This window comes from Bombina bombina, chromosome 3, assembly GCF_027579735.1.
Source record: "Bombina bombina isolate aBomBom1 chromosome 3, aBomBom1.pri, whole genome shotgun sequence".
NCBI lineage: Eukaryota > Metazoa > Chordata > Amphibia > Anura > Bombinatoridae > Bombina > Bombina bombina.
In genome coordinates this window covers 814,528,030-814,546,921 of record NC_069501.1, presented here as the reverse complement: position 1 = coordinate 814,546,921, position 18,892 = coordinate 814,528,030, and the positions used below count along the sequence as shown (strand labels likewise).

Genomic DNA, 18,892 nt, shown 5'->3' with positions numbered 1-18,892 from the left:
CCTTGCGCATAGTAAAAAAGCACCATAACTCACTGGAAGCCTTATCAAACACCTAACGCATGTGCAATGTTAACCTTTAAACCGCCATCCCCCCACATCGCAATATCTAATAAAAGTTATTAACAACTAATCCTCCAACCCCCCACAACCCATTCACTTAATTAAACTATTAACCTCTAATCCACCATTCCCCAATAACACAAACTACTGAATAAACCTATTAAACCCTAATCCGCCACAATGCAAACTCCTAATTAATCTATTAACCCCTTATCCGCCATCCCCCCACAATGCAAACTACCTAATAAACCTATTAAATAAAAACAGAAAAGCGGTAAACCTGGGAACGAACAATAGCATAATATCTTGTTCTATGGCTAGTTACCACCCAAGAAGCAGCCTCTTTTTGCTCAACATGTGCATTTCACAGAGAAGAACTTTCCTGTAGTATATCAGTCTAATCCTGACTTAACAGTGCAGTCCAGTCCTGAAATACCAGGCAATCCCTCTCTGAATGAGAGAAATGGCAAAACCCCAGACGTAGGTTTCAGCCTATTGTGGACCTTGTCAGTGAGGTGCATCTATATCCCTCTAGGCACACTGAGCAACGGGTCCAAGTCTGGCTTTCCGCATCACCCTTAGGGAAACTTCCTTCAGGGTCACAATTTGCATAAATAAAAAAAGAGAAGCGCTAAACCCGAGAACGAATACAAGCATAATAACTTGTTCTATGGCTAGTTACCACCCAAGAAGCAGCCTCTTTTTGCTTAACATGTGGCTTTCACAGAGAAGAACTTTCCTGTAGTATTTCAGTCTGATCCTGACTTAACAGTGCAGTCCAGTCCCGAAATACCAGGCAATTCCTCTCTGAACTAGAGAAACGGCAAAACCTCAGACGTACGTTTCGGCCTATTGTGGGCCTCGTCAATGAGGTGCAGCCATATCCCTCTCGGCACACTGAGCAACGGGTCCACATCTGGCCTCCCGCATCACCCTAAGGGAAACTTCCCTCAGGGTCATAATTTGCATAAATAAAAACAGAGAGGTGCTAAACCTGGAAACGAACAATATTATGATAGCTTGTTCTATGGCTAGTTACCACCCAAGAAGCAGCCTCTTTTTGTACAACATGTGCCTTTCAAAGAGAAGAACTTTCCTGTAATATATTAGTCTGATCCTGACTTAATAGTTCAGTCTGGTCGGAAATACCATGAAATCCCTCTCTGAACGAGAGAAACGGCAAAACCCAGACATACGTTTTGGCCTATTGTGGGCCTTCTCAGTGAGGTGCAGCCATATCCCTCTAGGCACACTGAGCAACGGGTCCACGTCTAGCTTCCTGCATCACCCTTAGAGAGACTTCCCTCAGTCATAACCCCTAATCCGCCAACCCCCACAACGCAAACAACTAATTAACCTATTAACCCCTAAACCACCAACCCCCCACAACGCAAAGTATTAAACTAAAAACTAAGCCCCTAACCTAACACCTTAACCCTAATTAAAATAAACTAAAATAAAAATATACTAACTAACTTAAAAATAATAAATAATTACAATAAAAAAACAAAATTACAAAATAATAAAAAAAAAATTACAACCCCCCATCCCCCTCAAACCCCCAAAATAAAAAAAAAATGGAATCTGCATAAAATTGTATGTTTATGAGCGTTTGTGTGGTGTTATCATGTAAAGTTATTCATTTTAAAATTATGCCTTTGAAAACAAACTCTATGTTTACTTTTCAGGAAATGTGCGTATTTCTGACCTTGGGCTTGCTGTACAGCTGAAGGAGAAGAAAACAAAAACCAAGGGTTATGCAGGAACTCCAGGTGAGACAAATTGTGCGGGGTTTACATAAACCTAAAATATAAGTTTAGGAATGACTTGATTGAATTAAACAAAGTCTTAGTAGTTTTCCAATATTACCAAGGAAAATTAGTTTTTTTCCCCATACAAATAGTATTAGCTGTCTATGGGCTAGATTATGAGTGGTGTGGTATCGTTTGTGTGCAAGCGATATTGGGTTTTCACGGTCATTTTCGAGAAAGTTAAATTCCATTAGTATTGCAAGTTGAAAGTAAATGCAAGCATGTTAGAGCAATCACGATTTATGCTAGAATGATTATTGCGACCTCAGAGATCTGGTTAACTGTTACACAAGACAAAAAAGTTGCACAAAACACAAATACATTTACCAGTACAATTACATTCATAATAACACTATCTAATAAAAATGATTACAAAATAATAATAATAATTTACGTAATATTCATATTTAATAAAGTGTTTAATTATGTATTTACTGTAAATTTATATTCCAATGTTCTGTACATAGCAGAATATAAGTATTTTAAAATATATATTCCTATATATTATCTGTATATATCTACACCTATATATACTGTATATATATATATATATATATATATATATATATATATATATATATGTGTGTATACACACACAAAGAAAGAGAAAGAAACAAAGTTAAGTAAGTCCAATCAAAGGGGGGGGGGGGAGGGGGTCTCATTCCTCAGAAAAAGATTTTGAGGATAATAAAACTTAACATTTATTGTATCAAAAAAATAAAAAAACACAATTTATGCTTACCTGATAAATTTATTTCTCTTGTGGTGTATCCAGTCCACGGATCATCCATTACTTGTGGGATATTCTCATTCCCAACAGGAAGTTGCAAGAGGACACCCACAGCAGAGCTGTTACATAGCTCCTCCCCTAACTGCCATATCCAGTCATTCGACCGAAAACACGCAAAGAAAGGAGAAACCATAGGGTGCAGTGGTGACTGTAGTTTAAATGAAAAAATTACCTGCCTTAAAATGACAGGGCGGGCCGTGGACTGGATACACAACAACAGGTAAGCATAAATTGTGTTTTCTCTTGTAAGGTGTATCCAGTCCACGGATCATCCATTACTTGTGGGATACCAATACCAAAGCTAAAGTACACGGATGACGGGAGGGACAAGGCAGGTACTTAAACGGAAGGTACCACTGCCTGTAAAACCTTTCTCCCAAAAATAGCCCCCGAAGAAGCAAAAGTATCAAATTTGTAGAATTTTGAAAAAGTATGAAGCGAAGACCAAGTTGCCGCCTTGCAAATCTGTTCAACAGAAGCCTCATTTTTAAAGGCCCAAGTGGAAGCCACAGCTCTAGTAGAATGAGCTGTAATCCTTTCAGGAGGCTGCTGTCCAGCAGTCTCATAGGCTAAGCGGATTATGCTTCTTAGCCAAAAAGAAAGAGAGGTTGCCGAAGCCTTTTGACCTCTCCTCTGTCCAGAGTAGACAACAAACAAAGCAGATGTTTGACGAAAATCTTTAGTAGCTTGTAAGTAAAACTTTAAAGCACGAACCACGTCCAGATTGTGTAATAGACGTTCCTTCTTTGAAGAAGGATTAGGACACAAGGATGGAACAACAATCTCTTGATTGATATTCTTGTTAGATACCACCTTAGGTAAAAACCCAGGTTTGGTATGTAGGACTACCTTATCCGAATGGAAAATCAGATAAGGAGAATCACATTGTAAGGCAGATAACTCGGAGACTCTACGAGCCGAGGAAATAGCTACCAAAAAAGAATGGAATGAAGAGGTTCAAATGGAACTCCTTGAAGAACCTTAAGAACCAAATTTAAGCTCCATGGCGGAGCAACAGGTTTAAACACAGGCTTGATTCTAACTAAAGCCTGACAAAATGCCTGAACGTCTGTAACATCTGCCAGACGCTTGTGCAAAAGAATAGACAGCCCAGAAATCTGTCCCTTTAAGGAACTAGCTGACAATCCTTTTTCCAAACCTTCTTGGAGAAAGGATAATATCCTGGGAATCCTGACTTTACTCCATGAGTAACCCTTGGATTCACACCAATAAAGATATTTACGCCATATCTTATGATAAATTTTCCTGGTGACAGGCTTTCGTGCCTGTATTAAAGTATCAATGACTGACTCGGAGAAGCCACGCTTTGATAAAATCAAGCATTCAATCTCCATGCAGTCAGTCTCAGATACATTAGATTTGGATGGTGGAAAGGACTCTGAAGAAGAAGGTCCTGTCTGAAAGGCAGAGTCTATGGTAGAAAGGATGACATGTCCACTAGATCTGCATACCAGGTCCTGGGTGGCCACGCAGGCGCTATTAAAATCACTGATGCTCTCTCCTGCTTGATTTTGGCAATCAGTTGAGGGAGCAGAGGAAACGGTGGAAACACATAAGCCAGGTTGAAAGACCAGAGCGCTGCTAGAGCATCTATCAGCGTCGCTTTGGGATCCCTGGACCTGGAACCGTAATAAGGAAGCTTGGCGTTCTGTCGAGACGCCATGAGATCCAGTTCTAGTTTGCCCCAACGATGAATCAATTGTGCAAACACCTCCGGATGGAGTTCCCACTCCCCCGGATGAAAGGTCTGTCGACGTAGAAAATCCGCCTCCCAGTTCTCTACACCTGGGATATGGATAGCTGATAGGTGGCAAGAGTGAATCTCTGCCCAGTGAATTATTCTTGAGACTTCTAACATCGCTAAGGAACTTCTTGTTCCCCCTTGATGGTTGATGTAAGCCACAGTCGTGATGTTGTCCGACTGAAATCTGATGTACCTCAGAGTTGCTAACTGAGGCCAAGCCTGAAGAGCATTGAATATCGCTCTCAGTTCCAGAATATTTATTGGAAGGAGTGTCTCCTCCTGAGTCCACGATCCCTGAGCCTTCAGGGAGTTCCAGACTGCACCCCAACCTAGAAGGCTGGCACCTGTTGTTACAATTGTCCAATCTGGCCTGCGAAAGGTCATACCTTTGGACAGATGGACTCGAGATAGCCACCAGAGAAGAGAATCCCTGGTCTCTTGATCCAGATTTAGTTGAGGGGACAAATCTGTGTAATCCCCGTTCCACTGACTGAGCATGCATAGTTGCAGCGGTCTGAGATGTAAGCGTGCAAACGGCACTATGTCCATTGCCGCTACCATTAAGCCGATTACTTCCATGCACTGAGCCACCAAAGGGCGCGGAATGGAATGAAGAACACAGCAAGAATTTAAAAGCTTTGATAACCTGGACTCCGTCAGGTAAATTTTCATTTCTACAGAATCTATCAGAGTCCCTAGGAAGGAAACTCTTTTGAGTGGGGATAGAGAACTCTTTTCCTCATTCACTTTCCACCCATGCGACCTCAGAAATGCCAGTACTATGTCCGTATGAGACTTGGCAATTTGGAAGTTTGACGCCTGTATCAGGATGTCGTCTAAATAAGGGGCCACTGATATGCCCCGCGGCCTTAGGACCGCCAGAAGCGACCCTAGAACCTTCGTGAAGATTCTTGGGGCTGTAGCTAATCCAAAAGGAAGAGCTACGAACTGGTAATGCCTGTCCAGAAAGGCAAACCTGAGAAACCGATGATGACCTTTGTGTATCGGAATGTGAAGATAAGCATCCTTTAGATCCACTGTAGTCATATATTGACCCTCCTGGATCATAGGTAGGATGGTACAAATAGTTTCCATCTTGAATGATGGAACTCTGAGGACTTTTTTTAAGATCTTTAGATCCAAAATTGGTCTGAAGGTTCCCTCTTTTTTGGGAACCACAAACAGATTTGAGTAAAAACCCTGTCCCTGTTCCTTTTTTGGAACTGGATGGATCACTCCCATGACTAGGAGGTCTCGTACACAGAGTAAGAATGCCTCTCTCTTTATCTGGTTTGCAGATAATTGTGAAAGGTGAAATCTCCCTTTTGGGGGGGAAGCTTTGAAGTCCAGAAATATCCCTGGGATATAATTTCCAACGCCCAGGGATCCTGAACATCTCTTGCCCATGCCTGGGCGAAGAGTGAGAGTCTGCCCCCTACTAGATCCGTTACCGGATAGGGGGCCGTTCCTTCATGCTGTCTTAGAGGCAGCAGCAGGCTTTTTGGCCTGCTTACCTTTGTTCCAGGTCTGGTTTGGCCTCCAGACCGTCTTGGACTGAGCAAAAGTTCCCTCTTGTTTTGCATTAGAGGAAGTTGATGCCGTACTTGCCTTGAAGTTTCGAAAGGCACAAAAATTAGACTGTTTGGCCCTTGATTTGGACCTGTCCTGAGGAAGGGCATGACCTTTTCCTCCAGTGATATCAGCAATAATCTCCTTCAAACCAGGCCCGAATAGGGTCTGCCCCTTGAAGGGAATGTTAAGCAGCTTAGATTTTGAAGTCACGTCAGCTGACCATGATTTAAGCCATAGCGCCCTACGCGCCTGTATAGCAAAACCAGAATTCTTAGCCGTTAGTTTAGTCAAATGAACAATGGCATCAGAAACAAAAGAATTGGCTAGCTTAAGTGCTCTAAGTTTGCCAAGTATGTCATCCAATGGAGTCACTACCTGTAAAGCCTCTTCCAAAGACTCAAACCAGAACGCCGCAGCAGCAGTGACAGAAGCAATGCATGCAAGGGGCTGTAGGATAAAACCTTGTTGAATAAACATTTTCTTAAGGTAACCTTCTAATTTTTTATCCATTGGATCTGAAAAAGCACAACTATCCTCGACAGGGATAGTAGTACGCTTTGCAAGAGTAGAAACTGCTCCCTCCACCTTAGGGACTGTCTGCCATAAGTCCCGTGTGGTGGGGTCTATAGGAAACATTTTTCTAAAAATAGGAGGTGGAGAGAACGGCACACCTGGCCTATCCCATTCCTTAGTAATAATTTCTGTAAACCTTTTAGGTATTGGAAAAACATCAGTACACACCGGCACTGGAAAGTATTTATCCAGTCTACACAATTTCTCTGGCACTGCAATTGTGTCACAGTCATTCAGAGCAGCTAAAACCTCCCTGAGCAATATGCGGAGGTGTTCAAGCTTAAATTTAAATGTAGAAATATCAGAATCAGGTACCTTTCCTGAGTCAGAAATATCACCCACAGACTGAAGCTCTCCTTCCTCAGCTTCTGCATATTGTGAGGCAGTATCAGACATATGCTCTGCATTTCGTCTTACCCCAGAGCTATCTCGCTTACCTCTAAATTCAGGTAGCCTGGCTAATACCGCTGACAGTGTATTATCCATGACTGCCGCCATGTCTTGTAAAGTAATCGCTATGGGCGCCCTAGATGTACCTGGCGCCATTTGAGCGTGAGTCCCTTGAGAGGGAGTCAAAGGATCTAACACGTGGGGAGAGTTAGTCGGCATAACTTCCCCCTCGTCAGATTCCTCTGGTGATACATTTTTTAAAGACAGAATATGATCTTTATTGCTTAAAGTGAAATCAGTACATTTGGTACACATTCTAACAGGGGGTTCCACCATGGCTTTTAAACATAATGAACAAGGAGTTTCCTCTATGTCAGACATGTTTGTACAGACTAGCAATGAGACTAGCAAGCTTGGAAAACACTTTAAATCAAGTTAACAAGCAAATATAAAAAACGGTACTGTGCCTTTAAGAGAAACAAATTTTGTCAGAATTTGAAAAACAGTGAAAAAAGGCAGTTACACAAACAAAATTTTTACAGTGTGTATAATAAGCAGAGCAATAACAGAGCATTGCACCCACTTGCAAATGGATGATTAACCCCTTAGTTCAAACAACGGATCAAAAAAACAACATAGACTTTTTTTAACAGTCACAATCAACTGCCACAGCTCTGCTGTGGGCCTACCTTCCCCAATAAAAGACTTTAGGCCCTTTTGATATGTCCTGCAGCATTCAGGGGACTTGGAAAACTGGATGTCTCAGTCTGTAATTTTAACTGCGCAAAACAGCGCTAAAATAGGCCCCTCCCACTCATACTACAACAGTGGAAAGCCTCAGGAAACTGTTACTAGGCAAAAATAAAGCCAGCCATGTGGAAAAAATTAGGCCCCAATAATTTTTATCACCAGAAACACATATAAAAACGATTAAACATGCCAGCAAGCGTTTTATATTGTATTTATATAAGGGTATTACCCCTGAGAGTAAGCATGATACCAGTCGTTATTAAATCACTGTATTCAGGCTTAACTTACATTAATCCGGTATCAGCAGCATTTTCTAGCATTTCCAATCCTAGAAAAAATTGTAACTGCACATACCTCATAGCAGAATAAACTGCACGCCATTCTCCTGCTGAAGTTACCTCACTCCTCAGACATATGTGAGAAAAGCAATGGATCTTAGTTACAACCTGCTAAGATCATAGAAAACTCAGGCAGATTCTTCTTCTACTTCTGCCTGAGATAAAATAGTACAACTCCGGTACCATTTAAAAATAACAAACTTTTTATTGAAGAAAATAAACTAACTATTTTTCACCACTCTCTCTTACTACCTCCATGCGTGTTGAGAGTTGCAAGAAAATGACTGGATATGGCAGTTAGGGGAGGAGCTATGTAACAGCTCTGCTGTGGGTGTCCTTTTGCAACTTCCTGTTGGGAATGAGAATATCCCACAAGTAATGGATGATCCGTGGACTGGATACACCTTACAAGAGAAATTAGAGATTTAAAACTGCATTAAAAACACTAAAAAGATTAAAAAACACACAGGGGCATGAAAGGTCCAATTCACAGCATTGATTCTATATGCACAGTAAGGATCTATACAGTCAAATGAAAAGCCTAATACCAGAAAAGTTTAAGGGAGGTAACTATCCCCATTATATAGTGCAACATGAAACAAAAAGAGCCCTCACGTACAGTCTACCAGTGACTATAAGGTCTCCCTAAGGAGAACCACAGAAGAGATACAATACCAATACCAAGAGCCCTGGTCCAGGACCTAATCATGCCACAAAATGCCTGATGCACGTTTCGCTCCTGCTTTATCAAAGGCAAATTGTTTGTTATTTTCTAGTTTAAATAGGCTGTTAAAGCCAATGATTACTTCTCACCAGGAATAAGCCAATCATCCTTCACACCACTCTCAACGGTTGCAATCAGCTGTTTTTAATTATATGAGACATCCTTGTTATTTGTTACCCGTTTATTCTTAAATATTCTCTCTACCTTTAGAGATATATTAGTGTACACGCCCTTATGGCCCACGAGGGCCACATCTATCTATTGGTCAGTTCTAAGTGACGATTCCATTCTCCTATATATACGTCACCCACCTCCAATTCTTATTATTGGTTAGGTGAAAAAAGAAGGTGTGTACTATTCAGCCAATCATGGCTAGCCGTAGCGTCCATCCGCAACTCTCACAACTTTTACGACGACAAAACAAGAGAGTTATTATGGCACATCAATTCTTATGCTGCAACGGGCCACATCAGGGCAAGCCTCCCCAGTCTACCACGCCAACGTCACTAGCCAGTGGACCACATCAATTTCATTTGACTGCATAGATCCTTACTGTGCATATAGAATCAATACTGTGAATTAGACCTTTCATGCTCTCATTTTTATTTTTTTGATACAATAACTTTTAAGTTTTATTATTTTTTCATTTTTCCCCAAAATATTTTTCTGAGGATCCAGACCCCCCTTTTTTGTGTGTCCTTCTTTTTGGACTTATTTAACTTTGATTCTTTAGAGTGCTTAAGGGATGCTACTTTCTCTTTCTTTGCATATAATTGTAACTATTTGCTAGTACTACTGTTCAGGGTATTAATTGTGTGATACTCTTTACGTATAAATTTCATATATTTAAATATCTCTTTAAGAATAAATAGAACATATTCTGCTATGTGCAGAACATTGGATTTTGAAATATCAATATTATCTTCTTAAGTTAACCGCAATCGTGTTTGTGTGACGTGATTGTTTTTTTCAACTTTTTTGGCTCCATTGAAGAATGTGAGAAATACAATTTTGTGTTTGTGACTTCTCGAAGTCTATTTGTTACCGCGTTTTTACAAACGTGAGAGCTCAAACTTTTTACTTTCAGCTCATGATACGAGTATGGATCTCCATGCGCAAAAAAATAATACTTCTAGCGGTTTTAACGCTTGAACATGAGTGCAAACTACCGCTCCCTATATAAAGTTTTTAGATCCATTTTTACTGGCTTTTAACTTTTAACCTTTCTTTTTTTTTAAGGGTTTATGGCTCCTGAACTATTGCAGGGAGAAGAATATGATTATTCTGTAGACTATTTCTCTCTGGGTGTCACCTTGTATGAAATGATTGCAGCCCGTGGACCATTTCGTTGTAGAGGAGAAAAGGTACAAGATTATTTTATATATTTCATATTTCTAATTAAACAGAAAATGTTTTTTTTCCCTTATAATTTAGATCATGTTTGTTCTAAAATGTTAGGCAAATACTATATTTATTGTATCTTTATTCTCTCCCATACAGGAGTATATTTTAAGCTAGGCCAACTAGACCTATGTCTAGGGCAGCAGGATTTAGTGAGTTGTCTCTATGGCATGTGCCTTACTACTCCTATGCTCTGTTTTATTTATTAATTTTACTACAAACCAATGACCCCTGCTGTCTAGTGGTGGCACAAGACCTCTCAACATGTGCCTGGTCTCTGGTTGTGAGAAACATGAGGCAAAGATGAGTTTGTGGGCAGCAGATTTTACAATACTAAGGACAGAATAAAAATGAAATACACAGCTACTCCCATAGTAGAAAATGGCAGTTAACAGGAAAGGAAATGAAGATATGTAATAGTATACAGCTTTTAACCAATCCCATAAGAGCATCAGCATAGTAAAGAACTGTTACTGACATTAGTGAAAAGTACGTTTTAATTTTGAAACCCCATTTTAAAAGGTATTGTCAAAATTAAACGTTTATGGTTCAGATAGAGCATGCAATTTTAAACAACTTTCCAATTTACTTCTATTATCATATTTTTTTTCAAGAAAAGGTGGAAACCCTACATATATGCCTCTTGTCATTGGCTTACCAGATGTGTTCAGCTAGATCCTCGTAGTGCATTGCTGCTCCTAAGCCTACTCTTCAAAAAAAGGATACCATGAGAATAAAAAATTTTTGAAAATAGAAGTGCACTGGAAATTTGTTTAAAATGTCATGATTGGCTTATAATTAATAGAAATAGCAATATGTATTTTGCATTGTAGTTATTATTTTTAAACTTCATTTGTGCAGAGGCCATTACTTCATGTCAGAGTCCTACAAGGTGACTGAGGACTCTATAGGAAGGCATATCTAGCTTGATGTCATAAAACTTCTAGAGTAATATAAGCTGGTTTACTATTAAGTGAATACTAGATAAACAGGGAGTCAGATGGGCCCATGCTCAGTATAGGCAGAATGCAACATAAGTTGCAAATATGTCGACTCTCTTATTTCTCTGAGGGCAGTGGCTACATAAAAAATATTTAAGCCCTCATTTTGCAAGTAAGGAGGGTTATTTGCTGTTTTTTTCACAGTATGTTTCTTTCTATGTTTACTTGATTTAACATATTTGTGTTTACTAAAAAAGATCTGTTTAATATCCCTTTAACAAGAAGGTAGTGGGAATATTTGCTCACCTACCTTTATATATAATTCAGCAATTTATACTAAAAAACTCTCTATATTAATTTAAAATTAAGTACCAGATTATACAGTAATGGTGATTTCATAGTAAGCCAGAGCCAACTCACCATTTTTTTATCAATTTTAATAGCTTTTGCAATATTCTCATATTTAGATACTTACAATGTATAAATTAAGAACATTTTAAAGAACATTTAGTTCAACATGCATTTCAGAGAATTGTGTTGTTAAGTATAACAATTTAAAGCACATTAATTACTCTCCCTAACAACTTTTGATAGGGAGAAAAAAATATACTCCAATAAGTGTGAAAAATCATTTATAAAATAAATATGACAATCATGTAAAAAATGTGCAGTGTGTACATTGAAAATGTAATGATCATATTTCCTTGTATTTTTCTTTTTAAAGAGTTTTAGAAATACCGGCATCTATCTCTTGCCTAAATTTAAAGTAAACTTTGGTTGTAAATATAACTATTTCTATAAAGAATCTCTAAAAAAAAAAGGCAAATGTGTTGATGCAAGTTGTCATACGTATAACATGGATCTCTAAGTGGACTAAAAATGAATGGAATAGCACTAGTATAAACATTCATACAAACACAGTGACCCGTTCAATTAGGCAAATCTTTCAAATGTTTATTTTATTCTGTAAAGCAAATTGACTATAGCATGAAAGAACTCTCCAAATTTTAGTAAATATGTTTAGAATAACATCATAGAAAATGTGTCGTTTTAAAACTTGCTAATAAATCTGTGAGTTAGTGCATAACTTATCTCAGACAAAAAGCTGTACTTTGAAATCTTGTGGTTTTTCAGTGAAAAACCACATTTGAATTATATTTTACTTATTAACCACTTTTTAGAGATAATGAGATAATAAAGTCCCATTTTTTATTGTAATACATCATTTTAACTTGTTTTTTGTTTCACACTTTTTTATGTTAAAAGTAGTGATTGTTTGAGGATCTCAAAATATAATTTTTGACCAGAACCTTAGGCACAGTTTTCATATCATTACCATCACACTGCCACCACACGCTTTACACATGACATTGCATAATACACATTGAGGCAAAACTATTGATGCTTTTGGTAGTGCTGTTCCCTGGTAACCATTTGTGCTGTATCATACAGACCTTGACTTATAAGGTTATGCCCAGGGTGTTTTGTCTCTAGTATTAAATTGTTGATGACCATTTTGATGGTTACCTGGGATTTCTGACTCCATATTTATTGCTTGGCATATATTATTGGTGGCATACACATCAGTATTCTTCAACATATCCCTGTATATATGATATAGCCCCAACTAAAACACTACCTTATTCACACTCCAGTTTACAAAATGAAAGTGGGGCAGAATTTCTATCTATCTATCTATCTATCTATCTAGTTGATCGCCCCTCCCAAGTTTTAGGGGCAAGTGATCATCTTGAAGGGCCAAGCCTTTTCCTAGTCATATACAACCACCAAGCAGTCTCTCATTCTTGCACCTTTAGACTCCCACCCTTGCTCACAGACTCTAGCGTACACTCTTGTGCTCTTATCAAAATGACTCCATATTCTGATCCATAAAAATCAAAATACTTTATTGTTATAAAAATTAAAAATCAACATTCAAATATAATTGTAACACACACATTAGCTGCAGTCTGGTGCATCTTGTTTGGCAATCTGCCAGCGCCTCACTTCATACTCCGACCCTTATGCACACACCCAGGCTCTCCTGCTATAAATCAGTGTTTCTCGACCATGGTCCTCAAGTACCCCGAACAGGCCAGGTTTTCGTTATAGCTGAACTAGAGCACAGGTGAAATAATCTGCCGATCAGTAACCATGGTTACTAACCTGCTCTCACCCATCAGCTAATTATTTCACATGTGCTCTAGTTCAGCTACTGTATAATAAAAATCTGGCCTGTTAGGGGTACTTGAGGACTGGAGTTGAGAAACACTACTATAAATCATATTAGCCACGTACTTGAACATATAGATGTATAGAGTAGTTTAGCTTTGTAAATCTGGTAATGACAATTTTATGTTATTCAAGTAGAGAAGATTATTATTTGTAAATACTGTTGTTTCTAAGAAGTGTGCTGATCTTCTGTGGACAGGAAATCCTATTGTAATGTTCATTAGAAGAAATTCTGTTTTTTTGTTATTCATGTATTGTTTCTCTTGACTATTACAACGGATACATAAAAAAATCAGAACACAAATGCATTTGAGATTTAATTCATAATATAATATATATATATATCCAAAGAAGGACAGCACAATTTTAAAAAATTTCTAAAGTGCCACGGTGCCCTGCAAAGCATATACAGAGTCAGTCCAAAGCACAGGCACTCAATAGTCTTTGTATAAAAAAAAACAGTTTTATTGAGTCAAAATTTAAAAGACATAACGTTTCGGCACGCAATTGTGCCTTTGTCAAATGTCAAAAAAGCAGCAGAGAAAACCTAAAATCAATGACAAACATGTATAAAGCCTAACCTTTTATACCCATTTTGCAGCCTCTTACTGCCTAAGCGCCATTCAACATGTGCGTGTAATGTCATCAGAGTACGCCAACGTCAATGACATAACAACGTATGTACACATTAACATATGTAGTTATGCTGGCAATCAGCAGGGTAAGGGTAGAATAATATATACCTATACTAATTTACACTGCACACTATGGCCTAGATTTGGAGTTCGGCGGTAGCCGTCAAAACCAGCGTTAGAGGCTCCTAACGCTGGTTTTGGCCGCCCGCTGGTATTTGGAGTCAGTGATTAAAGGGTCTAACGCTCACTTTTCAGCCGCGACTTTTCCATACCGCAGATCCCCCTACGCCATTTGCGTAGCCTATATTTTCAATGGGATCTTTCTAACGCTGGTATTTAGAGTCGTTTCTGAAGTGAGCGTTAGAGCTCTAACGACAAGATTCCAGCCGCCTGAAAATAGCAGGAGTTAAGAGCTTTCTGGGCTAACGCCGGTTCATAAAGCTCTTAACTACTGTACCCTAAAGTACACTAACACCTATAAACTACCTATGTACCCCTAAACCGAGGTCCCCCCACACCGCCGCCACTCGATTAAAATTTTTAACCCCTAATCTGCCGACCGCCACCTACGTTATACTTATGTACCCCTAATCTGCTGCCCCTAACCCCGCCGACCCCTGTATTACATTTATTAACCCCTAACTTGCCCCCCACAACGTCGCCGCCAGCTACTTAAAATAATTAGAGCGTTAGAGCTCTAACGACAAGATTCCAGCCGCCTGAAAATAGCAGGAGTTAAGAGCTTTCTGGGCTAACGCCGGTTCATAAAGCTCTTAACTACTGTACCCTAAAGTACACTAACACCTATAAACTACCTATGTACCCCTAAACCGAGGTCCCCCCACACCGCCGACACTCGATTAAAATTTTTAACCCCTAATCTGCCGACCGCCACCTACGTTATACTTATGTACCCCTAATCTGCTGCCCCTAACCCCGCCGACCCCTGTATTACATTTATTAACCCCTAACTTGCCCCCCACAACGTCGCCGCCAGCTACTTAAAATAATTAACCCCTAATTTCCGACCGCAAATCGCCGCCACCTACGTTATCCCTATGTACCCCTAATCTGCTACCCCTAACACCGCCGACCCCTATATTATATTTATTAACCCCTAATATGCCCCCCTCAACGTCGCCGACACCTGCCTACACTTATTAACCCCTAATCTGCCGAGCGGACCTGAGCGCTACTATAATAAATGTATTAACCCCTAATCCGCCTCACTAACCCTATCATAAATAGTATTAACCCCTAATCTGCCCTCCCTAACATCGCCGACACCTAACTTCAATTATTAACCCCTAATCTGCCGACCGGAGCTCACCGCTATTCTAATAAATGTATTAACCCCTAAAGCTAAGTCTAACCCTAACACTAACACCCCCCAAAGTTAAATATAATTTTTATCTAACGAAATAAATTAACTCTTATTAAATAAATTATTCCTATTTAAAGCTAAATACTTACCTGTAAAATAAATCCTAATATAGCTACAATATAAATTATAATTATATTATAGCTATTTTAGGATTAATATTTATTTTACAGGCAACTTTGTTATTATTTTAACCAGGTAAAATAGCTATTAAATAGTTAAGAACTATTTAATAGTTACCTAGTTAAAATAATAACAAATTTACCTGTAAAATAAATCCTAACCTAAGATATAATTAAACATAACACTACCCTATCAATAAAATTATTAAATAAACTACCTACAATTACCTACAATTAACCTAACACTACACTATCAATAAATTAATTAAACACAATTCCTACAAATAAATACAATTAAATAAACTAGCTAAAGTACAAAAAATAAAAAAGAACTAAGTTACAGAAAATAATAAAATATTTACAAACATAAGAAAAATATTACAACAATTTTAAACTAATTACACCTACTCTAAGCCCCCTAATAAAATAACAAAGCCCCCCAAAATAAAAAATTCCCTACCCTATTCTAAATTAAAAAAGTTACAAGCTCTTTTACCTTACCAGCCCTGAACAGGGCCCTTTGCGGGGCATGCCCCAAGAAGTTCAGCTCTTTTGCCTGTAAAAAAAAACATACAATACCCCCCCCCCAACATTACAACCCACCACCCACATACCCCTAATCTAACCCAAACCCCCCTTAAATAAACCTAACACTAAGCCCCTGAAGATCTTCCTACCTTGTCTTCACCATCCAGGTATCACCGATCCGTCCTGGCTCCAAGATCTTCATCCAACCCAAGCGGGGGTTGGCGATCCATAATTCGGTCCAGAAGAGGCTCCAAAGTCTTCCTCCTATCCGGCAAGAAGAGGACATCCGGACCGGCAAACATCTTCTCCAAGCGGCATCTTCGATCTTCTTCCATCCGGAGCGAAGCGGCAGGATCCTGAAGACCTCCAGCGCGGAACATCCATCCGGACCGACGACTGAACGACGAATGACTGTTCCTTTAAGGGATGTCATCCAAGATGGCGTCCCTCGAATTCCGATTGGCTGATAGGATTCTATCAGCCAAACGGAATTAAGGTAGGAATTTTCTGATTGGCTGATTCCATCAGCCAATCAGAATCTAGTTCAATCCGATTGGCCGATCCAATCAGCCAATCAGATTGAGCTCGCATTCTATTGGCTGATCGGAACAGCCAATAGAATGCGAGCTCAATCTGATTGGCTGATTGGATCAGCCAATCGGATTGAACTTGATTCTGATTGGCTGATTCCATCAGCCAATCAGAAAATTCCTACCTTAATTCCGATTGGCTGATAGAATCCTATCAGCCAATCGGAATTCGAGGGACGCCATCTTGGATGACGTCCCTTAAAGGAACCGTCATTAGTCGGGAGACAACGGAAGAAGAGGATGGATCCGCGTCGCCTGCTTCAAGATGGACCCGCTCCGCACCGGATGGAAGAAGATTGAAGATGCCGCTTGGAGAAGATGTTTGCCGGTCCGGATGTCCTCTTCTTGCCGGATAGGAGGAAGACTTTGGAGCCTCTTCTGGACCGGATTATGGATCGCCAACCCCCGCTTGGGTTGGATGAAGATCTTGGAGCCAGGACGGATCAGTGATACCTGGATGGTGAAGACAAGGTAGGAAGATCTTCAGGGGCTTAGTGTTAGGTTTATTTAAGGGGGGTTTGGGTTAGATTAGGGGTATGTGGGTGGTGGGTTGTAATGTTGGGGGGGGGGTATTGTATGTTTTTTTTTACAGGCAAAAGAGCTGAACTTCTTGGGGCATGCCCCGCAAAGGGCCCTGTTCAGGGCTGGTAAGGTAAAAGAGCTTGTAACTTTTTTAATTTAGAATAGGGTAGGGAATTTTTTATTTTGGGGGGCTTTGTTATTTTATTAGGGGGCTTAGAGTAGGTGTAATTAGTTTAAAATTGTTGTAATATTTTTCTTATGTTTGTAAATATTTTTTTATTTTCTGTAACTTAGTTCTTTTTTATTTTTTGTACTTTAGCTAGTTTATTTAATTGTATTTATTTGTAGGAATTGTGTTTAATTAATTTATTGATAGTGTAGTGTTAGGTTAATTGTAGGTAATTGTAGGTAGTTTATTTAATTATTTTATTGATAGGGTAGTGTTATGTTTAATTATATCTTAGGTTAGGATTTATTTTACAGGTAAATTTGTTATTATTTTAACTAGGTAACTATTAAATATTTCTTAACTATTTAATAGCTATTTTACCTGGTTAAAATAATAACAAAGTTGCCTGTAAAATAAATATTAATCCTAAAATAGCTATAATATAATTATAATTTATATTGTAGCTATATTAGGATTTATTTTACAGGTAAGTATTTAGCTTTAAATAGGAATAAGTTATTTAATAAGAGTTAATTTATTTCGTTAGATAAATATTATATTTAACTTAGGGGGGTGTTAGTGTTAGGGTTAGACTTAGCTTTAGGGGTTAATCCATTTATTAGAATAGCGGTGAGCTCCGATCGGAAGATTAGGGGTTAATAATTGAAGTTAGGTGTCGGCGATGTTAGGGAGGGCAGATTAGGGGTTAATACTATTTATGATAGGGTTAGTGAGGCGGATTAGGGGTTAATAACTTTATTATAGTAGCGCTCAGGTCCGCTCGGCAGATTAGGGGTTAATAAGTGTAGGCAGGTGTCGGCGACGTTGTGGGGGGCAGGTTAGGGGTTAATAAATATAATATAGGGGTCGGCGGTGTTAGGGGTAGCAGATTAGGGGTACATAGGGATAACGTAGGTGGCGGCGGTTTACGGAGCGGCAGATTAGGGGTTTAAAAAAATATGCAGGGGTCAGCGATAGCGGGGGCGGCAGATTAGGGGTTAATAAGTGTAAGGCTAGGGGTGTTTAGACTCGGGGTACATGTTAGAGTGTTAGGTGCAGACGTAGGAAGTGTTTCCCCATAGGAAACAATGGGGCTGCGTTAAGAGCTGAACGCTGCTTTTTTGCAGGTGTTAGTTTTTTTTTCAGCTCAAACAGCCCCATTGTTTCCTATGGGGGAATCGTGCACGAGCACGTTTTTGAGGCCGGCCGCGTCCGTAAGCAACTCTGGTATCGAGAGTTGCATTTGCGGTAAAAATGCTCTACGCTCCTTTTTTGGAGCCTAACGCAGCATTTGTTTGAACTCTCGATACCAGAGTTAATTTTATGGTGCGGCCAGAAAAAAGCCCGTGGAGCGTTAACAGCCCTTTTACCGCCGAACTCCAAATCTAGGCCTATTTCTGTAAAAGAAGGGAAAGGGGCAAAAATGATCACAGTGATTAATGCATAGCACTATATTAGGCGCACAGCGATATAGCATGTTAGTGCTACAAAGCAAGCCCCAGTATTATGACAGTAAATAGTGTGCAGTAAAAAATAAGGAATGTACACACTTAAAGCACAAGATGTTAATTATCACATTATATGGCATTGCGCATAAT

General features: G+C 39.3%; 1 protein-coding gene across 1 annotated transcript in view; it reads left to right on the top strand.

Moving 5' to 3' along the window:
• GRK1 (G protein-coupled receptor kinase 1) overlaps positions 1-18,892 on the top strand; it is a 95,806-nt gene that overhangs the window by 63,511 nt on the left and 13,403 nt on the right. Inside the window, exons 4-5 of the mRNA XM_053704905.1 lie at positions 1,749-1,832; positions 10,013-10,137. Coding sequence (XP_053560880.1) covers positions 1,749-1,832; positions 10,013-10,137 — 209 coding nt within the window. The remainder of the gene's footprint in view (positions 1-1,748; positions 1,833-10,012; positions 10,138-18,892) is intronic.